Below are 21,254 nucleotides of genomic sequence, written 5' to 3' on the forward strand. Positions count from 1 at the left end.
CAATTGAAATCCACGATTGATCTTGAAATGAAACAGAAGATTCTGATACAAAGAACAATATGGGTTAAACAAATTTATTAAATTTTATTAAAATATGTAAATAATAAGTAAATAAAATAATTTTATTACATTTTTTACTGAAACTCTTGGCTCCCAGATTGAATTTTTAAGAAAGTCGCTTAATATTTAATTTTGTGTTACTTATATTTATACAAAATTTATAAATAAACATATTTTTTGAGTTTATATATATATAATTTATAAATTTTTAAGTGATGCAGCTAAACCAAACAAAAATCTCAAATTGATTATGCTCAATTTAATTTATTTACTTAACTCTGTTGTAAGTTTGCTCTTTAATGCTTGGATCAATTATAATTTATATAATATTTATTGTAATTTCGTATATTGTGAAGCATATTTATCAAAATAGAATTTCTCACATTTAAAACACCTTGTTTCCAACGTAAGTTTTGCTTCCCATGACAACCAAGTCTCTCCATAGCAACTAGAGAGTTTGATAATAAACCTGAAACGAAATAAAACATAACGTATACAACTCAGTACTGAAAGGAAAATACAAATAAAATAACTGAATAATATACGAATACAGACAACAAAATGAATATTAGCTCAACAATTTGGTAATCTTTATAATCTATATTTAATGCAATCGACATTACATTATTTTATTATGCAGTTGGTGCAACATCTACCACAGCAACAGCATACAAAATGTTGGGCCAAATGTGCTCGCTTTGCGTCAGGCAAATTTGCTCAAATTTATGCAGATGACAACGGGAGCTGTGAGCTATTTTAAAGCTGAAACTGTTGCAAATGGTCTCAATATTCATAACTTTGCTGGGCACAATCGTTTTCCGCTCTTTGCGTTTGATGAGACTGTCTTATGTCCGCGTATTTTTATTTACAAATATCCAGAGATGACCAGATTTGCTACACTGCCAAGTAAGTATTAATTATTGTCGATTAGCCTGCAATACTGACTTCTCTCTTTCAGCGAGCATGCTCACGTTCACAGCGTTGAAATTCTCCGAGCTTGATTTGCTAATTGCCGTTGGTGGATATCCAAGCTATCCGATTTGCGTGTTCAATTTCCGCACAAATACCAAAATTCTAGAGCATCCGACTAATATAATTACGCGAACTTTCACCATAGCACTGAGCAGTAGCAATTCGCCGAGTATTGTGCAATACAACAGGGAGAATATGGTAATCTATTGCTATGAAATGTGCTTCATCGAAAAGGATGCGTATCTGCATCAGGTGTCCGAAGTGGAAATGGGCAAGAAATACGTAAAGTCCGCTGATCATTTCATGTGTTTCAGCGAGGATTCTGGCCTCTATGTGGTCAACGATTATGGCGAATTCTCACAGATTGACATTGCCTGCTTTGCCATCAAGTCACGCTGGAGTCCCATGCTCCTAAGTGAATATGGCAGAGAGATGGTAACTCGTGCCCACAGTGTTGTGTCACACAAAATGGGATTTCTCATAGCGAACAACTCGACGGCATTCTACATTAAGAAGAAGGCCGGCAACTTCGCTATTGAATGGACCATCGAACAGGGAATGAACAAAGTCGATATGTTCATCAGCAATCCGAATGGCGAACTCTATGCATCACAAGAGTTTGGAATTATTTCCCAGGTTGGTATCGAGGAGAGTCTCGGCAAGCTGCAAAAAGTGGTCAACAGTGGCAAAGCGATTTTAGCATTCCGCACACTCAACTGTTTCAAGGAGGAAGTCGTTGTGGTCTTGCACAATGATGGCGTCGCCATGATGGATCTGGCGTATGGCAAAACACTCTCAGAAGTGGAGATTAGCTTGGCCTGCAGCTTGTGTAGTCATCGCATGCAGGCCTTTGTGGTTGTGGGCACCGTCGATGGCTACCTAATGCTCATTAACTACGAGAAGCCTTCGGTTGCGAACATCGTCTTTGAGCTGCAGTGCGACACAGCAGCTGTGTTTTCCATAGCGTATCATGACAACTGTATCGTATTCCAGGATCAGGCCAAAGGCTTTCATGTCGTTAACGTCGAGTATCGTCCTATTAAAATGACCTATTACTTTGCCGTCAAGGATGAGCAGCTGCTGCGCGAAGTCTTTGTTCATAGCTTTCTCTTGGTTGAGGGTCCTCGATTGCTGGTCATGATTGCACGTGATAAAACTCTCAAAGCACCAGCGTATGCTGAGGAAATGTGGATCTACAATTGGACCAAGGACAGACGTTTGCACAGACGTGAATTACCGTTGCCCAATCAGTATGTCTCATTCTTTGTCCAGGCCCCGATGGGTCGCTGGGTGACCGTTGAGATTATTGCTGCCGTCAAGGATAGTCCTATTGTGGATCAGTTTGTGCTGAACGAGGCCAGCGAACTGCAGTGGGTGTCATCGATAAAAACTTCGCATTATGGCCACATCACTGGCGTTGGCCTTACCAAGCATCTGACCACCTGGAGTGTCGATGGCATCATGGTGCATTTCCGACAGCATAAGCGTTCCAAGAAACCGTACATGATCTCACGCTTTGTCACGATCTTTTTTGCACCCGAATGCCTGCTGCGCGCCAGAGAATGCTACAACTCCAAGTAAGTTAGATGTGTATGTGCAGTATAATGGTATAATTATGTATGTATAAAAATCTAATTGAATAAGAATTTAGCAGCATTAACTGTATAGCAACTCATAGATAGAATTACAGTATAACATAATAACAATACAATAGTAGAAAAATAGCAGTTGTAAATATAATAGAAGAATAGTGTAGCAGCGGAGCAGTAGAAAATTATAAGAATATAACAGTTTTACTATTTATCAGCAGTTCTAAATTATAACAGCATCACATTATAACAGCGTAACAGAATAAAAGAATAACAGTGTAATAATATAACAGTTAACCACAAAGATCACTATATCTGACGTCTGACGTTATACGGTGTTATCTAACTAGAAGAATGGTCATAGTTATTAGATAAGAGCTACAAACACAACATAAAATAGTCTGGTTTCTGACTGTCTGAAATTCACTTTTTCCTACCCCTTAAAAGCACGAATGCTAGCTTGCTAGTTATCGAATAATCTAACAAATTATAAATAATTTATTTTATTCTATTATTATTAAAGTAAATGCAATTGAAACTGCGAATATAAATTTGTCAGATTCATTGAATTTCAACATTAATTTTCCATAGATACCTGATTGTGTTGAATGCCGAAAATGTGCTGTGGGTGGCTCGTTTGCCATCGCTGGCAGACAACGCGCGAGAGAACGAGGAATTGCCAGTGCCTCCGAAATATGTTGTGCAGCAAACGCGCATGGTGTCGGCTCCGTTTGTGCCACTTTCTGCGAAGCTGGAGGTGAAGGAGCAATATTCACCGGCAGATATCTTGAAACGCGAGAAAATTATGCACATGATACAGGACTTTGCAGCCAAGGTGACGGCATTAATCAACTACGACATCTCTGTGACAGGCAAGACCAAAGGGGTCTTTAAGAAATTTTGCTATCACTATAAATGGCTCGAGGCGCTGACAGATGAGGCGCATAAGTTGTGCGCCTTGGAACGCGAATCATTGATGCGAGCTATCGAGGATCAATCACGCATACGTGATTGGATAATGCGACTGGTGACCCGAGATGCCATCAACATCAACTACAAAGTGCGATCCATTAGTGCCGAGGCAAACTTCGAGAGTTTCTCGCTAGTACGCAAACCAAATATGTTAGTCTTTGACAAGTATCGTTTCTACGATCTGGAAGATCATATGCGTTTCTCCGCACTATCCATGGACGGGAGGGAGTCGGAGAGAACTACTTACATGGGCAGTATTGCTGAGATGAAACCTGACGAGTCAAAGAATGAACTGAAGCAATATGTCGTGGAAGGAACGAGTGTCTATGAGCACATAATGGCGCCACAATTTCAACTGCAAACCAAGAGCACAGTTACCTCCAATCAGATTTTCAATGACAATTGCAAGTTTAACTACTATCTGGCTGATCCACTGAAGCAGGAGTTCAACAAGCAGTTTCACGAGGCGCAGCAGCTCAAGCGCGAGACCATCGACAATGTGCTCAACACCAATGGAGTGCTCACCAAGATCTATGACAATATGAATATTATGCTACGTCTTTTGCACATGGAAACGTTTCAGGCTCCTGCTTTGACAGCGCCTTCGCTGGCTAAGGATGAGGTAATCAAATACATTATGGAAGTGGATGATTCGGAGATCAAGGCCATCAATCGTAGGAGACGTAAGACCATTGATACGGGTGGCAAACGAGGTCGTTTGTTGCTCTGGTCTGCGGAGTTCTGGGCGCGTGCGCTCATTGTGATGATGGATGGCGTTATTGAGAAATTGTGGGAGGAGGAGATCAAGAAAGACATTCCCATACCCGAGTTTGTTTTCAAAAAGCAGCCGCATGAATATTCGCTGGAGGATCAGAAGATCTATCGTGCTTACGAGGAGGCAGTGCATCAACTCGAGTTAGATCGTCGCAAGTATTTGGGCATTTTGCATGATAACGAGGGAAAAACGCTGCAATTGAAGACGAAGCATATTCTTAAACTAAATCAGCGTGTTGCTGAATTGATGCTAATGAAACTCAAGTACGATTTCGCCTTGACGCAGAATCTTGTGAGAATGCTTAATCTGAAGACCATCAATCATGTGCGCGATAAGCTGCGCGAGAAAATCAAAAGCTATCGCAACAATTACAACAAACTCAACGATTACATCAAGAGGTACACTTATCTGCTAGAGTTTTGGGAAGCTACATTGACGGATGTGCGCGGTCGACTTGAGGCTCAACAGGTCAGAGATCGCGCCTTAGAGCGACAATTTCGTGGTAATTATCTCAACACTGTGCCACATGCCTCACATGAGATGACAAAGCTCTTCAAAAAGCGACCCAAACTGTCGAATAAGCTCTTTAGCACATCGCTGATCTGCAGCGAAGTAGCGCACAAGTTGAGTCCCAAGCAAATCAATCGAAATGCTTTTCCCATGCCTAAGGAAATCAATGATTTCCTCGCCTTGGTCGCTGAGAACGATGGACCCAAAAATTGTCCACCTCAGGTGGATGCCAAGTCCTGGGAAGCCTTTGTCAAGCTGCGTCGTCAGAAGATTGAAAGCGAATTGCGGCTGAAAGGTGTTGGATATCAGCTGATCGATAGTCAGAGCTATATCAACAGTCTAACCAACGACATCGTCAGCTTGAAGGAATCACAGGCTCAGACCAAAAAACAAATCGATGATACCATACAGCAATATGTAAGTGAATCTTAATATAGTTCGAATTTATTTTTAAATTTGACATTTGCAGCTCGAAGCCATGCGGAACATGACTTTGCAGCTAACTTTGACACTGGGTCAGGTAGAGGTGAATGTCAGGGGCAATACAAAATCGCTTGAAAACTGCGTGCTCATGCATGTGGATGACATCAATGATGTGAACAGCATGATAAAGGTCAGTAGAACTTTTCCTAGTTTTCAGTTCGATACATTATATTTTCTACAGGATGCTGGCATGAAGAAAATCAAAGCTATGCAACGCGTGGCTGTCTTCAGGCGTCAGGTGATCTTCAAGGAGTGGGAGCATAAACTCTACAAAGCCAACATCGCATATCTCAAGTACATGCTGGAAGCCATTGAGAAGTGCAAAGTGACCATAGATTTTCTCAACATTTTACGCAACTGGGAAAAAGTCAAAGCAGATCGTCAGAAATATATGGTTGCTGGGGCCATCGAACGCATTATGGAGCAAAAGATTGCTGTATTTCGCAAACAAATCGAACGCGTGTAAGTTGAGCAACAAATTACATCAGCCAATTGTATTAATGGGTTTGTTTTTTTGTAGCAACATCAAAATCGATAGCGTCAAGGAGAAAACACTAGAAATCAAACGCCGCAATCATGTGATCAATGCCAAAATCGAACGTCTCAAAATTGATGTTGCTTTTCAGAACTCGCAACGCGATATTATGATGGAGCAGCGTCGTGATCGCGAGCAACGCGAACGGTAAGCCGGATATCATATTATATAAAATCTGATAAATAAAAAATATAAATTTTTCCATAGCATGGAACAGATTAAGACCCATCGCCAGCTATTGGATAATGTGCGTAAGCATTATGCTCATGTTTTGGAACTGCAAACCATCTTGGAACTATTGCGACTACGCACATATCCCACCTTGGGTCCTCCTTTGCCTCAGTGCCATCCTCCTGTGCCGGAGTATATAGTTAATTCTGTGCCATAGTTATATTAACTTTAACTATTCTGTATTAATATTGTATTTAACTTAATACGCTCATGTAATGTGAATAAAACTTTGCTGGCCAATTTTCTGTATATTCTGCTTAGATGAGTTCAGATATCAATGAAGACTTTATTAATGATACATAATTTCATCAAATTAATTTCGATACTTTTTAGTTTTACTATTTCTAAACTATTTAAATTAATATGTTCATAAAGTTTTGATACTTCCGGGCTTTTGTTCGCTTCAATGTGCGCAGATCTCAATAAAAACTTGGCAATTTCAATTTTTTTTTTAATTTCTGTAGCTTTTACATTTCTACACAATACAGAATAATCCTTATAGTACTGTACATTTACACTACTCTGTCTTTTTTCTTTTTTATATTGGAAATCAATATGATTAATTAAATTGGCCTTCGCATTCTAATACTAATATAAATTTAATGAATAAATCATGCCGTCCAATTTTCCATTTTATGTTGCATAAGTGTACACAGATTTTATTGCTGCATTGATATTTCATCATATAATTTTCTATTTCTAAAGCTTACTTTTTTTTCATTCCCTTTCGTAGTTTAAACAATATATTTATTATATATAATGCGAATAAATCGTTGCTAGATAATTTCCGTTTGGTTTACTTCAACGGGCACAGAACTGACACGTCACTTATTAAATACAATATAATTTATTTGGCCAGATTTAAAATAACATCACAAAACCATCAAAGCGCACTTCTTTCTTTAATATTTAAGCAGTTTATTTGGTGGCGTGAAAGTTGTTTAACAACCCACGCAGTTTGTCGGCAACTTTTCGTTGGCGAACAAAGAGCCATTGATTTTCAGCACCTTCAAACTTTAATTAGCCAGACAGACTGAGCCGAGGACAGACATCTTCACTTGGTAGTTGGTGGCTGGTGGCAAGTTTACGATGCTGGACCAAATTGCAATTAAATATTTTCATTGTGGCAAGTGAAAATTTATTAGTGGTTCTTCGTTCGTTGTACGAAGGATGTTGAACCGTTGTACTGGCATTTTACATTTACTCCCTTAAAGTCCCCCCTCTACTATAGATCTACGAGAGTATTTGTGGTTTTGCAGTTTGCAGAAATTTTGTGTTATTATTCTGGTTCTGGCTGCTGTCTGCGTTGCCACTTAATTTTATTTTGTTTGTGTCTGAGTAAATGACTATCGAGGCGTAAAGTCATTGTCTGTCTGTCTGGCTGTTTGTGTCTGTTAGAATCGCTGTTAATTTCGCTGCTCTTCGCTGTCGAGTGGCAAATAAACTTTGCAGGCAACTGAAGCCAATAAGTGAGCAGCCGTCGCTTCATTTTTGCCACACGCACAACTTTACATGAAATTGTTTTAATGGATTGCACTTGAAACTAAGCGTTGAAAAGCAACAACAAAAACAGATGTCTGTCTGGCATTATGAAGTATCACGATGAATATGAGATACTTTATATTTTACCAATAAATTGCATTGTCTAAAGATATTATTTTGAGTACGATTTAGTATTCCTAATCCTTGGATATCATGATCACCGAGTATTGAGAAATAAATTTGGATAAAGCCGTCACAAATATTCCACGCATTTTCTTTGTTAGAGCAAAAATTTCCATTAGTCTCCCTACAATTTGTGCTGTGTTGTCCAGACACATAAATAACATTAATAGGCCCAAAGAGCTTAAATGGCTGATATGAATACAACAAATTACAGTGTCTGTTTGTCAAACACAAACACACACCAGCAAGCCAGACACTCGATAATGAGGCTGAAAAGTGCATTATCAGCATTCGTACATATTTATTTGTATACTTATGTAAATGTCAAACTGTAGTTTCTCTCTATACGCATGCTGTGTGTCAATACTCGTTTCATGTTAATCGCACTACAAAAGAGAAATAACAGATTGCCTTGCGAATGAACTTGATCCGTGACTAGGCAAGAAATAGCCAAATACATACATTATTAAGCATAGTTATTAATAGAAAGTTTTGAATGGAAAATATTCAAGAATTTTATTAATTATAGAAATTTTTAATACATCACTTCAGGATGTCGCTCCCCCTTTATCAAAATATTTTATAGTATGGAATTTTTATATACTTGATGGCTCACGATCACGTGAAGAATACTTGCACATGCTCATAAAAGTTGTACTTGAAATCATTGAGTAAATAGGCCACCTTATCATCCATGAGAATGAGCTCACTAACAAATTTCGACACGTGCCGTTCATTGACTTAGCCTTGCTTGGAAATAATATATTTTTATTATTGATATTCAAAATAATATAAAGTTTCATAGGATATGAAGTAATTCAATATTCTTTTAATATCTTCGCTTGCTTCTTTTTTGTTGCTGAGTTAAGAACCAACCTGCTTCCTTATTCTCATTAGTTATAAAATGCATTTTCTAGAATGCAAACTATGATATACTTCGCAGTCTTACTAATAATCCTCAATACAATCATTATTTTTATTAAGACTGATATAACTTTGTATTTAATATCATTAATTTACATAATCCATGAATTCTAACTACGAGCCTACATTGCAATAAACATACATTTTCTAATATTAAAACAGTATTATTAATATTGATATTACTTTGTAGCATTCAATATATGATTAAATTGAAAATTAAAAAAAATGTGTGATATTATTTTACGAAATTTACGAACTTTTAATTTAATGTTAAATGTTGAAACACAATCAGTATATGTAAATATTTATCTTCCGCTGTACTTGGTATGTTAAAGCAACTATTTTTTTCTTCTTTATAGAACTGTTCATCATATTTCACAGTCGAAGCATCCGGCACATGGTCAAGCGCAGCTGATAAGGTTTCAACACTAGTCCAGACACGATAGTGAGTAAGACTCGTGCATAGATGCGATTGGCAGCTGTACGAAAGCCGATTTCAATTTCAAATTCAAATCCAAAAACAAATAGAAACAGAACGACGCAATACGAGGTTTCGTAGCAAGTTCATCGTGAGCGTTTCAATCAGTACTCAACTCTGTGTTCAACTGTGTAGAGCTAAAAACTAAATTAAAATGGCCAAGATCGCTGTTGTTTTCCTGCTGTTCGCCATCGTTGCTGTAAGTGTCACAATAAATTGAATACAAAGTGTTGTTCAACATTGACTTACGCTTATCCCATATCCTTACAGGTCTGCAACGGTGCTCGTGTTCCCCGTGAGGAACCCCAACCTCCACAGGTTGGAGTTGACTTCAAGCCAGTCATTGAGCAGTTCCAGAAGCTGGCCAGCGATAAGAACGTGGAGGTAAGCATTAACTACCACAGAACTGATCAGAAATATATATACTATATATATGTATACATTAATTTCGTTCACAGGGTCTGAAGGCTGAGATCGCCAAGGTCGGCGAAAATCTGCAGAAGAGCGGCTCTGAGGCGTGGGCAAAACTGCTGGCTTTCGGCAAGGATCTGGAAGAGGTTGTCAAGAAGAATCTGCCTGAGGCACCAAAGGCTTAAACGATTATACAAATAAATGAGTTTTAACTAGCAAAACGTAATATGGCTAAATCGAACTTTTCAGTGCAACAGCATCCAAATGCGCAGCTTGATACATGGCATGGCCAAGAGACGATAAATGGACTTTGGGCAACACACTGCCACCTGCCAAAAATCACTCTTGTCTCCAGCCGCATTAAATTCGTTCTCTTTCAAATCATACAGCACATCGTTCAGCTGCTTGTTGCGTGCAAACAGCGCTGGCAAAGTGACAAAATACTTCACAAGCAATGTGTTATGCGGTGTGGTTAGTAATTTTAGGCTATAGCTGATGCAATGATTATCTTCGGTTTCAGTGTTCATGCTCATCCGGCTGCGCACTGCCCAAGTGTTTTCGAACACATAGATCGTCGACGAATGAAATTTCCATTCGGTACTATTGGTTGCCGGCGTTTGTGGCCAACGCAGCTCCAAATCTTCGAAGACCATGCGCACAGCCCTCAAGCTCTTATAGCAGAGACCCAACGATCGTGTATCGAATTGCTCTCGTTCGTCCAGCGCTTGAAGTGCACTCAAGATTTGATCACTGCTCATGTTCAGATACTTGCATTTAGCTTTGTGTTCGGCCTCATCCTCATAACAACGTTCCCATGTGCAGCCCAAGCTACGATACTGACATTGAACCACACGTTTTCGACACTCGTTTTTCATATGATTCTCCCGCGATTTGTAGTCCATTCGTTCCTCACAGTCGGGACATTCGATAGGCAGCTCCCACAACATTTGTCCAACGACCAAATTCTGTGTTATCTCAGCCCAGCTGATGGGCGTGCGACAGTGCGGACAAATGGCCGATCGACGCCTTGTGGCCGCCAGAGCCATCAAACGTGTGGCACAATCCTCGCACAAAATGTGCCCCCAGGCACACTGAAAACTCTCATCCGGATGCGGCAGCTCCAAGCACACAACGCATAGCATCACGTTGCGCAATCGCTCGTCCAGCTCAAGCTCTTTAGACGCTCGCAATGCATCTCCATCTCCAACTGTATCTGCAGAGTCAGCTTGATCTTGCACTTCCCCTTCATTGTCGAGGCGAGGCCTCTTCGCGGGCATTGGAGATTCTTCTTCCAAGTCTGACATATTTCTTTTGCTGTTTGTATTCTGCTGTTGTGGATAGCTTTTATGAAAAGTTCTTTACTTTTTTGGGTATGTATTTTCGAAATGTATTTGTTGTTGCTTATGTGGATTATTTAGTTGCTCACACTGTGAGATGTGGCAGCCTTTTGATTAAATAATCCCACCTTAAAGCAGTGCCTACTGCAAGCAATAAGTCAAGATCTGTTTTTTGAGTCTACTTTTCAAAAATGAAAAGAATTTATATAATTTAGCTTATACAACATACTTATGCATAATAATATGTTCAATTATAAATGAATAGAAGAATTTATTTTATTCCAAACTTAATAATAAAATCAACAAATCTTTATTGAATTTACTTAACGAATATTACTATAAATTTGTATATTAAACTATTAATTATTCTTAAAGTCAATTTACATCAACGAAAAAGAATATAGGAACTGAAACAAATGCACTCGCTTAATTTGAAAATCTAAAAGTGCAACTACATCCAAATGTGTAAAGGCAAAAAAAACTATTTGCATAATATATTTAGTAATCAGTTACGCCCACAAAAAAGTGGAAATCGCCAACTCATTTAATTGTACTTGATTTGAATACAAACTGCAATTCCTATATACAATCGTACATGTGCTCAGTAAAATAGTACATACAGTTTTAGAATACATAAGAAATACATTTTATGTACTCGAAATGAGTTCACTTGCGACAATTGAGCTCTGATAACCCCAACAAAATATAGGAAAAACATATGGCTTTGCTTTGTATATATTTTAATATGGGTATTTGACCAAAATCTGTGACATAATCGAGTGAGCTGTGAAGGCCATTGATAAGGCTGGGCCGAACATGGCCGCACTTATAAGGCAATTAAATGTGGAAATGCCAAATCCCCAGAGTCGAAAGTCGACAAATAATTGTACAAAAGCCTCGAACTCGAACGAGACGTGAACTTGATAAATGACTAGAAGTTCGAAAAAAAAAAAAAACACAATTTTATTTAGACAACGTTCTTTTTATGCTCTTGTGATTTGCCAAAAAGCAAACAAATAAGTGCAAAATTACATGCAAAAAAAAATAAGAAAAACGCAGGCGACAGCTGTAAAATATTTGCCAGTTATTTTGCACACCTGTCTGCACAGCGAGCCAGGTAAAAAGCCATGGACAAAACATAAAAAAATGTACAAATATTTGCCTCTCTCTCTCTCTTTGTGTATGTCAGTCTACACCTGTGTGTGTGAGTGTGTGTGTGTGTAGGATCCATGTCATCCATTCGGTTCTGCTCCGCACGATTGCATAACATCAAAGTAGATTTTTGGTCTCCATTCAAGCGTATCGTTTTTCTTTAGCCAAAGCACAAAAAATGAGCTCAACAAAAAAGCCAAAGCTCGTGTGTAGTTTAGACACAATTTCCAGCCATTGGAAAATTTCTTTTCCTTTTTTTTCTATGGATTGTAAAATGTATAAATGTTTTGCTTTTCTCATCAACGCTCACACGTGTCGAGATAAATTGGTGAGATTGTTAATAAAAGCGTCACTTTCGAAACAAATTGTTCTCAATTAGCGTTTGAGCATCCGAGAGCTCAAAAGCTGTTTATAATTTTGCAGATGCTTTCTTCTGTCGCTTTCAAGTGTTCTCATTTTAGATGTGACAATTCTCTTTCTGCTGCTATTGTAAATGCACTTTGATTAGTTAAACAATTAATTATTAACAAATAAAACAAGTGCAACACTCGCCTTTGAAACAATGCTGAGATACTCTTGACTTGCATTGAAAGTCCATTAACTTGGCGAAGTTGTTAAAGAATCTATTAGAAAAACTATTTTTATAAATATATATTATTTTCTATTTTGAAACAACTTAGTAATAATTTTATAAACTTTATAAATTTATTACTAAAAACATATTAAGAGTATATGTATTTGAATTCCTAAACAAAACTTTGCAGTTGCCCGTTTGCATTGCTTTGACGCTCAGTTGCATGTCAAGGAAATTGCAGCAATTGAATATTTAAAATTTGCACTCAAAGCAAGGTAAATAACAGCAGTGCAAATAGAAGAATATAGTACGTTTGTATATAGACTACAAAATAAATCACACAAACAATGTCAAATATACGCAATGCTTTTTCAGCCTTTTCAACTGTGTCTGCTTGTCAATCGTCTGTACAACATATCGTATTTAATTAAAAATTTAATAAATATTGCGACAAAAACACAAAAGCGCAGGACATAGACGAGCAGCGTAACCCAATTTAACATTGCACTAACAAAAAACCCAAAGCAAAACAAAAAAAAACCTAACAACAAGCAACATTGGAAACAATATGGCAGACTCCACACATTCCATATCTACAATGTATAAAGGAGTCTATGGGTCTATGGATGTATGCATGCATTGTAATGCTAATTTAAATAACGATAAGCTTAACAACAATAACAATAACAACATCAACAGCAGCAGCAACAGCAGCAACAACAACAATAGCCACACACATGATGGCAGCGACAACAATGGCAACAATAATAGGAAAACAATTTGACATGCTGTGATTTCGCCAGCAACGTTGCTATTTTAATACACTTTCAGACTGAAAGTCTTATAAATTGTCAATGCAAGTTATCTACGTTTATTACTAGCCTTTTTTTGTAATGTAACTAAATCAATTATTATTATTTCCCGCAGTATCGACTGCTCAGAGTTGACACTGAATACGGAAACAAACAAACTATTTTTATTATCCCATTAATTTTAAGATAATTTCTTTTATTAAGAATATAAAAATACATAATTTTACGAAGTTCACAAGAAAAGTTCTGCAAAACTAATAAAATGACTCTCGGTGTAAGGGTGTAAAAGCAACGACTTTGACTGAGTTTGTTAATGTTGTTGCAGCCATTGTTGTTGTTGATTGTGTTGCCATTGCTGCAGCACCCAGACAAAACTGTCAACGTCAACGCACAGCAACACTTACACACACACAAACACACACGCAAAGAGCTGGCATATTAGCGCTGTGTGTAAAAACAAATAATAAAGCCACTTGCGCATGAAGAAGAAGGCACAAAAAAATAGTTTTGCATAGAGTTGGGCGTCGTTGCATTGTTGTTCTTATTGCAGTTGTCCTTATTGTTGACGATGTTGTTGTTGTTGCTGCTGTCGATGTTGCTGTTGCTGCTTTGCTGTTTTTGTTGTTCTTGCGTGTTGCGTGAGCTTCTGCTTCGGCATAGAGCAGGCATTATCCCTTCTATCATTTGCCACATTTTCGCATAATGCGGCGTAAAATAGCATCATTGTTGATGTTCTTGTTGCTGTTACAGTTACTGTTGCTGTTGCTGCAGTTGCGAACAATGAATACATTTGTAATGTTAATGGAATGCAGCTCCAACAGAAACAACATCAACAACAACAACAACAACTTGCAACGACATCAGCAACTACAATTTTGCAGCTGTTGTTGTTTGCATTGCGTTCCATTGCGTTGCGTTGTTTTGTGGCATTGTCATAAAAATAAACTCAAGCAAGCAAACAAACGCCTTCAAGGCAATAAAGGGGCGCGTCAACAAAGGCTTTACTGTATTAACAATGTGTCACACTTGGATTTTCCTTATGTGTCAAATTAATTATTACATGCAGCACAAAATTAATTTGTTTTCAATTAAAGTACGCTTAATTCTGGTAGGAACATTTTTTCTTTAAATACGAGTGATTACATTTAGTTCTCTATCAAACCAAAATAAATGCAGCAATTTTAAATTTCTTAAATTTAAGATATGTAAAGTTTCATTAATATATTTTTAAATCTAAATCTATAAATTTTAGTAAAATGGAGATAGTGAATTCTTAACTCTTATCAGTATTCAAGTTGACATACAGAAAATCAAATAATAATTATGTTTAAAATTAATTCTTGAAAAATTGAGTGGGCAAAGTGATAATCGCTTTTCCGTCGTTTGTCTTGAAAAATGTTTTAAAAATTGAGATAAGAAGATCTCAACGCAATAATTTTGTCAGCATCCAAGTTTGTGCACATTAAACAAAATTTTTCAATACTAAATATCTTTAAAATAAATTCTTTTGTCAATATCCAATGTCCAATTTTTCAATACTAAATATCTTTAAAATAAATTCTTAGTACCACAAGGTAAAAATTACTTTTCTGACGTTATACGATCTACTTATCTAGTTCACGCTTTCAACTGCTGTCGTGCGATGTGTGTCTGCTGCTTTGCATTGAAGCATAAAATGATGTACAATTTTTATTAAAAATATAAACAGCAAGAAGCAAATGTAATACACACACACATAACACATAGTACATAGATGTAACGACGCACTATGGCAGCCGCAATAAAGAAATAAAAGGCTCAACAACAGCAGCAACAACATAAGCCTTTTGCTTTTGCTCGTCATCATCATTGTTGGCGTTGTTGTCGTTGTCGGCAACGGCAGCAACAAAAAGCACAAAAGCATTTGCATTGCAAATGCAACATAATGCACAACAACAACTACACACACACACACACACAGACACACACACAACAAGAGAGACGCATTTGCTAGCACTTCCGAGCGTTTCCTGACAACCACAACAAACAACAAGAACAAGAACGCGAACAGCATTGGGTACAAAGTATTTGCAACGACAAGTATTTAAGTTTTCTATTTCTTTAGCATTTTATTATTTATTCTTTCTCTTTTGGTTTTTGTTTTCTACATATATTTTCATGTGCGCAAGTAAGAAAAACAAAATCGTTTTGCAATACATTAAAAGCGGCTTTTCTACTTCAACTCAAGAAATACCTATTGAATACATCTAACAACTGCAAAATAAAATCTGAACAATTGAGAATATTTTGTGTATATTATTCTTTTATTTGGTTTTACTGCTGTGAGCAACTTTTCCAAGACTTATAGAATAACAATAAGAAATTGTAAGAATTTTAGGAAAATACAATGCATGCTAAGTAACTAAAGCTGCATACAATTGCAGAAAGACAAAAAGTTTGATTTGGCAAATAATTTAAAAATAAAATTTACTATTATATATAACGAGTTAATATACTAATGATATACATATAGTAAATAAATATATGTTTAATTAAAAATACAGCAAATTTAAGCATTAAAAGTATTTACTTATCTCCTGAATAACAAAAATATACCAAATTTTATCTTGAAACCCCAATTTAAAAACACTTTTTCGCATAATTTTGTCAAGCCCGCATTAATAATACAAAATTTTCGTTATAAATCACAGTTTGGATTAAGATATATACAAGTATTTCTCTTAGTGAAAGAAGTGACAATTATTTCAAATTTTGCTCATTAAATGTGAGCTGAGTGCGCGTACTCATATTTGTCAAGTTTAAAGTACTTATTATGCGAGTGCGACTGCAAAAACAAAATAAAAACAACAACAACGCAAGAAGAGAAAAATGCACAAATGAACAAAAAGCGCACTCCCCAAAGAGATTGCAATGAACTTTTGATTTGAACAAAGTGCAACGCTCTGTGGTCGCCCTCAAACAACTTTAATGATGCTCCGCACAGGCGTTGTTTTAATAGGGAGAAAGAAAGCAACAAAAAAAACTTCACGCGCTGCAAAAAAAAAATGGATACTAAAAACCCCAGCACAGCCTTTTGTATGCGCATAAAAAAAAACTAAAGCCAAATGTATAAATTAGTGTGTGTGTGTGAGCGAGTGAGTTGTGTAGTGTGGCGTAGTGTTATGTTGGAGCTTTGGAGCTGCGTGAATTAATGCAACATCACGGACACGGACGCGGATGCGAACGCGACGGATACAGCGAATGAAGACCCACAGAACTGGTAACATCAAAAGCAACGTTTGCCATCAAGCAACGACGTCGTCGTCGAGTGTTCCAATTAAACTCAACACGTCAAACAACAGCGACGGTGGACGTTGGACATCATACGTCAAGTATTCGCCATGTTGGCTGCCATCGGTTTAGTTTGTGCTCTGTAGTGTAGTGTAGTGGTGTCTGGCTGCATCTAACGATATACTCGTTAGTCACGCGGTTAAATTTCATATGGCAACGCCCCAGACGAAGTCCGAAACGTTGCGCATCTTGTAGTTTTAAAGCTGCCACAAACGGGGCAGCACGGGCAACAAGCACTCCCAACCACCATTTCTATTCATCATGACTTTGTCTATTCAACGAGTACTTTTTTGTTTCGCCTTGCCTGTTTGCAAGTGTGTGGCATGTTTTGATGGCTTGTAACTGCTCATGCATATTCATGCAAAACGTCTGCAGAACAAACGAACCGCGCACTGACTGTCACTGCCAATGGCATTGGCATTGGACGACAGACGATAGACGACAGTCGACGGACGACAGACGAAGGATGTTGCACACCGTTCTCTGTATGTGTGTTGGACAGTGTTTGGGCGGGGGGGGCGCAACGACAGCAAATCAACACGGACGCGGTTGAGTGCCGCTGGAAAAACACAGCTCTACTCGCAAAGTCCTAAAGTCTTTGGGAGTCTCAAAACAGTCTCAAAGCTTGTACTTCTGTTATATGCATATGAAGTGGCTGGCAAAAGGACGCTAACTAACTTTCTTGATGAGGCAAAACTTGCTGGTCTTGTGACTTTTGCCTTGTGTCTAGCCAAAGCAATCACTAGACGCTTCATAAAGGTGTGCAAAGTGAGTGCCAGCTTTGAAGCAATAGAAGCAAATGAAATGGCTTGATTGGAAGAAGCAACAAACTATAAACTTAACATTTAACAGAAGATGGAATTAATCTATAAATATCTTCAAAATTATAATTCCTGCGAATTCTGTGTGCAACATTTAAAGCTCCGTTTGCCAGCCAGACTTTGTTGTCTTCAGCTCTTTGGCAGATTTTGCAGTGTCAGCCCAAAAGTATGCAATATTGTTTCTCAACTTTCACCCGACAGAGAAAAGCAGTGCGAGTGAAAGCTTCAATAGTTTTCTTCAGGGGTAGCAACTGCAGACATTTTGCGTCCCCCAAAAAGTGCAACCAACTGCGCTGTCATATCGCAATCGACGCACAAAACTATGCAATGCCCATTTGCCAAAGTTAGTGAAACGAGTTTTTTTTGGGAGGAGAAGAGAGAGAAAAGGAGGCAGGACAAGATAGATAAAGCTAGCATCGTTGCACGCTCAATGCTTGACTTTTACAAATTTAATTCAGCAAGTTATGACAAAGTTTTGTTAAAGTTTTCACGCTCCCGCATGTCCAACTGTCAACTAGCTGTCACCCGCTTTCGCTCTCCGCTTTCCACTTTCAACTGCTGTTCTCAATCTTTCGCTTGTACAGCCTCATCGCTTGGGCGCCTGAGCCGTTTGTGATACGCTGCTTAGCTCTGAGGATTTGCCAAGCCGTTTTCATGTTTGAATATTTGCAAATGCGTTTGCTTTTCATGCGCAGATTTCAAAACGACAACGAAAAAAGCGAAAGAATGAAAGAAAAACCTTTTTGTTGTAATGTAAATGCGGGGACGAACACACGCCGCTCACATTTCAAATCTGAGTTCAGGGGGGGGAGGCAAAATAAAATGCCTTAAAAGCTTCCGCCTTGCTTTACAAGCCGGCTTAGACGTCGTAACTCCGCCCCCGCCTCTTGTACCCACACACACACACATGACACCAGACAATCAATAACCATTGACAAGCCACAAACAACAACAGGCGCATTAGTTGCGCAAATCTGCCATCCCTAAAAGTATGCAAAGACTTTCTTTATAGCTTTCTCCAACTGCAAATCGACATCGACATCGACAGCGACGCGTCGTTGTCGTTTTTGATTTCGATTTCGTCTTCGTCTTCGCTTCGATTTGGCATTTTCATATGATTTGATTACGTTTTTCATTTCACCCGCTGCACTACGCTCAATTGTCAATTGAAATACAATATTTCTGCAGGCAAAATATATTTATTTATTTCTCTGATCCCAGACAGAACGAACGAGCGAGCAAGCGATTGAAGGACATGTCAAGTGTTTCCATCAGCATAAAATGCATATTTGTGACCGCATATTGGCTGGGCTTAAGCATTTTTACACTCTTCAGACATACGATATACTTTTTGGAATGTTTAAATTTCTCAAAAAAATAAAGTAAATCACATGCAAGCATATTAAAGTGAGGCGTCGAAGTCGGTTATCTGTCGGTTAAAGTGTCCAATGCCTCGATGGCTCGATTGTCTGCAGCCCGCATGTCAATCACTGAGATTGGAGTCCAAAACCCGAAGCCGTTTGATATCAAGACCCAGCGACGTCTATTGATAATGGGGCCAAATGACGCGGGCTGCTATTTGCTGGAGGTGGTGGATGGTGGGGAGGATATGGATGAGGATGCTAAGCAGCTGCACGTGACTGCCAAAGTGATTGCGCTGGCAATACGAAACCCACAATCTACCCAATTCCAATTCTCGAATTCATATCAACAACACTCCATCCACCACCCCAAAACTTCATTCACCACACACAGAGGAAACTTCAGTATGTCTCTGTGGGCGTTTTGTCTGCATTCAGCGTGTGTTTTATCTTTATGGCTCAAATCACACACGATACAGTGAAGCGATTTGGCCCACCCCCAGGTAAAACTTTAGCACACTTAAAGTTGGCTCATTAGAGTTGAAGTGTTTTTCGAGATATGCTCGAATGTATCTATATATAGTTGGCATGCAATACTCTATCTGCAGCTGTCCAATGCGTGCGTGCCAATCGCTTTTTATGAGCCCCCCAAAAGGTGTTGAAAATTAGCTCAAGTTTAATGAAGTACTATAGTACTCCCTCCGCATATATGTATATGGTATGAGGGTGGGTCAACACCCAACTCTCAGCGCATAGTCTCGAGTCAGAGTCACTTCAACTGTCTACAATTGTCTGCATTCAAGCTCTGTATCTAATGCGTTAAGTAGCTGCTAACCCAACGCACCATGCGAACCACTTTTTGCCCCGACTTTTAAGTGGATAATGCATTTCCTGCACCAAAGAAGCAACACAAATACTTACACACACACATACAGAGACACACACACAAACATCAAGCGAATGGCAGACAAACTCAAACGAGACTTTGGATGTGCAGAACTCCGCACAGCCGACAAAGTTTCACACTTTTCATTCTCTTTAAATTGAGGCACCAACTCAATATATTATATATTATTCATAGAATAGAGAATAAAAAGAAAACTTTGAATGTACCCAAAAAATTGTGTAGTAAGGATTGCGTAAAAAGCTAAATCTTAATTTTTTCTCTTAGTTTCACAAAAATATTAAGACAATGCTAACTTTCAGTATTTATATTCTTCTTAAATTTGTCATCTTAAATAAAACCACAATTTAATTTTTTTTGTAATATTTAAGAAAATATTTAAAGTAATATTTTATTTAATTGAAAATCATGGTTATTATTTTATGTTTATAATTTACAAATCAAAATCTTCTTACTGAGTTAAATCATGAATAGAAGAATTTCAAGCAATTAAAAAACACTGATTTGTTAACCTAATACATATTTCATTCAATACTAACTTTTGTTTTAATATAATATCATATGTATATGAAACTTTGTCTAATCTCGATTTTGTACATACAATCATGAAACACGACAGTTAATGTACAGTCTTTTTATTTATTTAAATTTAAGTTTTGAATTTTTGATTAATAAGTAAAATTGAGTTATAGGACTTTCTACACTCGACAATTCTCGATAATTGGTTTATTCCCATAGTTTGACAAACATGACAAATGCTTGGATTATAATATTGCGTCGCCTGTGCAATGAATCCAATTCGCCTCGTTGCACATTCAGACAACAACAATGAACAACACTTCATTCATCGTCATCAGAGCGCATCTGTAGCCTCATCTGCTGGCTCTCCATCAGAGCTGCCGCTCTTCCCTTTGAGCCCTCTCCTCTTCTCGCCACTCTGAGTGAATCGCCCGCTAGGTATGCTCTATAAAATTGTACTTAAAATGCCACAGCATGCCAAAGCTATACACGCCTGCTCATGTGCCACGCCCACTCTCGCAGAGAATGAAACATTTTGCAATCTGTTACTATTTCCCTTTTTTGGTGCCTGCCAAAGTCGAAGCTCAAGTTTGAGTCAGCTTCTGTTGCTGTTGTTGCTGCTATTGTTGTTGTTGTCTTTCAGCTCCGACTTTGGCTTTCGCTTTAGTTTCTGTTTGCTTTGCTTTTCACTTGACTTATAAGCTGCCATTTATTGCTGAGAGCCAGAGAGCGTGCAATGATGAAAACGAACTGTAGTGTGGCCAAATGGTTGGGCAAACGAAGAGGGGAAGAAGCAGGCTGCATTGGCCACGCCCACAATACGTTTGCAATTTCGCACG

At 38.1% G+C, this 21,254-nt stretch overlaps 3 protein-coding genes across 3 annotated transcripts; 2 read left to right on the forward strand and 1 right to left on the reverse strand.

Annotated features, from left to right (window-relative positions):
- Positions 1-485: 485 nt before the first annotated feature.
- Positions 486-6,367, forward strand: LOC133842144 (cilia- and flagella-associated protein 43). The gene is made up of 8 exons (XM_062275119.1): positions 486-644; positions 701-966; positions 1,019-2,609; positions 3,213-5,295; positions 5,348-5,491; positions 5,543-5,823; positions 5,882-6,043; positions 6,104-6,367. Exons 1-8 carry the CDS (start codon positions 622-624, stop codon positions 6,282-6,284), a joined length of 4,731 nt encoding a protein of 1,576 aa, XP_062131103.1. The 5' UTR covers positions 486-621; the 3' UTR covers positions 6,285-6,367.
- Positions 6,368-9,237: 2,870 nt separating this feature from the next.
- LOC133842712 (neuropeptide-like 2) lies at positions 9,238-9,826 on the forward strand. The gene is made up of 3 exons (XM_062275919.1): positions 9,238-9,393; positions 9,465-9,578; positions 9,653-9,826. The coding sequence occupies exons 1-3, from the start codon at positions 9,349-9,351 to the stop codon at positions 9,788-9,790; spliced, it is 297 nt and encodes a 98-aa protein (XP_062131903.1). The 5' UTR covers positions 9,238-9,348; the 3' UTR covers positions 9,791-9,826.
- A 24-nt stretch (positions 9,827-9,850) lies between these two features.
- Positions 9,851-10,747, reverse strand: LOC133839997 (zinc finger TRAF-type-containing protein 1 homolog). The gene has a single exon (XM_062271649.1). It carries the CDS (start codon positions 10,745-10,747, stop codon positions 9,851-9,853), a length of 897 nt encoding a protein of 298 aa, XP_062127633.1.
- Between the last annotated feature and the right edge of the window lie 10,507 nt (positions 10,748-21,254).

The sequence above is a fragment of the Drosophila sulfurigaster genome, chromosome 3 (genome assembly GCF_023558435.1).
Source record: "Drosophila sulfurigaster albostrigata strain 15112-1811.04 chromosome 3, ASM2355843v2, whole genome shotgun sequence".
NCBI classification, from domain to species: domain Eukaryota; kingdom Metazoa; phylum Arthropoda; class Insecta; order Diptera; family Drosophilidae; genus Drosophila; species Drosophila sulfurigaster.

Coding starts and splice junctions, on each gene's coding strand:
- LOC133842712 (XM_062275919.1), top strand. CDS start 9,349: ATGGCCAAGATCGCTGTTGTTTTCCTGCTGTTCGCCATCGTTGCT. Junction 9,394..9,464: donor TGCTGTTCGCCATCGTTGCT/GTAAGTGTCACA, acceptor ATATCCTTACAG/GTCTGCAACGGTGCTCGTGT. Junction 9,579..9,652: donor CCAGCGATAAGAACGTGGAG/GTAAGCATTAAC, acceptor TTTCGTTCACAG/GGTCTGAAGGCTGAGATCGC.
- LOC133842144 (XM_062275119.1), top strand. CDS start 622: ATGAATATTAGCTCAACAATTTG. Junction 645..700: donor AATATTAGCTCAACAATTTG/GTAATCTTTATA, acceptor TTTATTATGCAG/TTGGTGCAACATCTACCACA. Junction 5,492..5,542: donor ATGTGAACAGCATGATAAAG/GTCAGTAGAACT, acceptor TATTTTCTACAG/GATGCTGGCATGAAGAAAAT.
- LOC133839997 (XM_062271649.1), bottom strand. CDS start 10,747: ATGCTATGCGTTGTGTGCTTGGAGCTGCCGCATCCGGATGAGAGTTTT.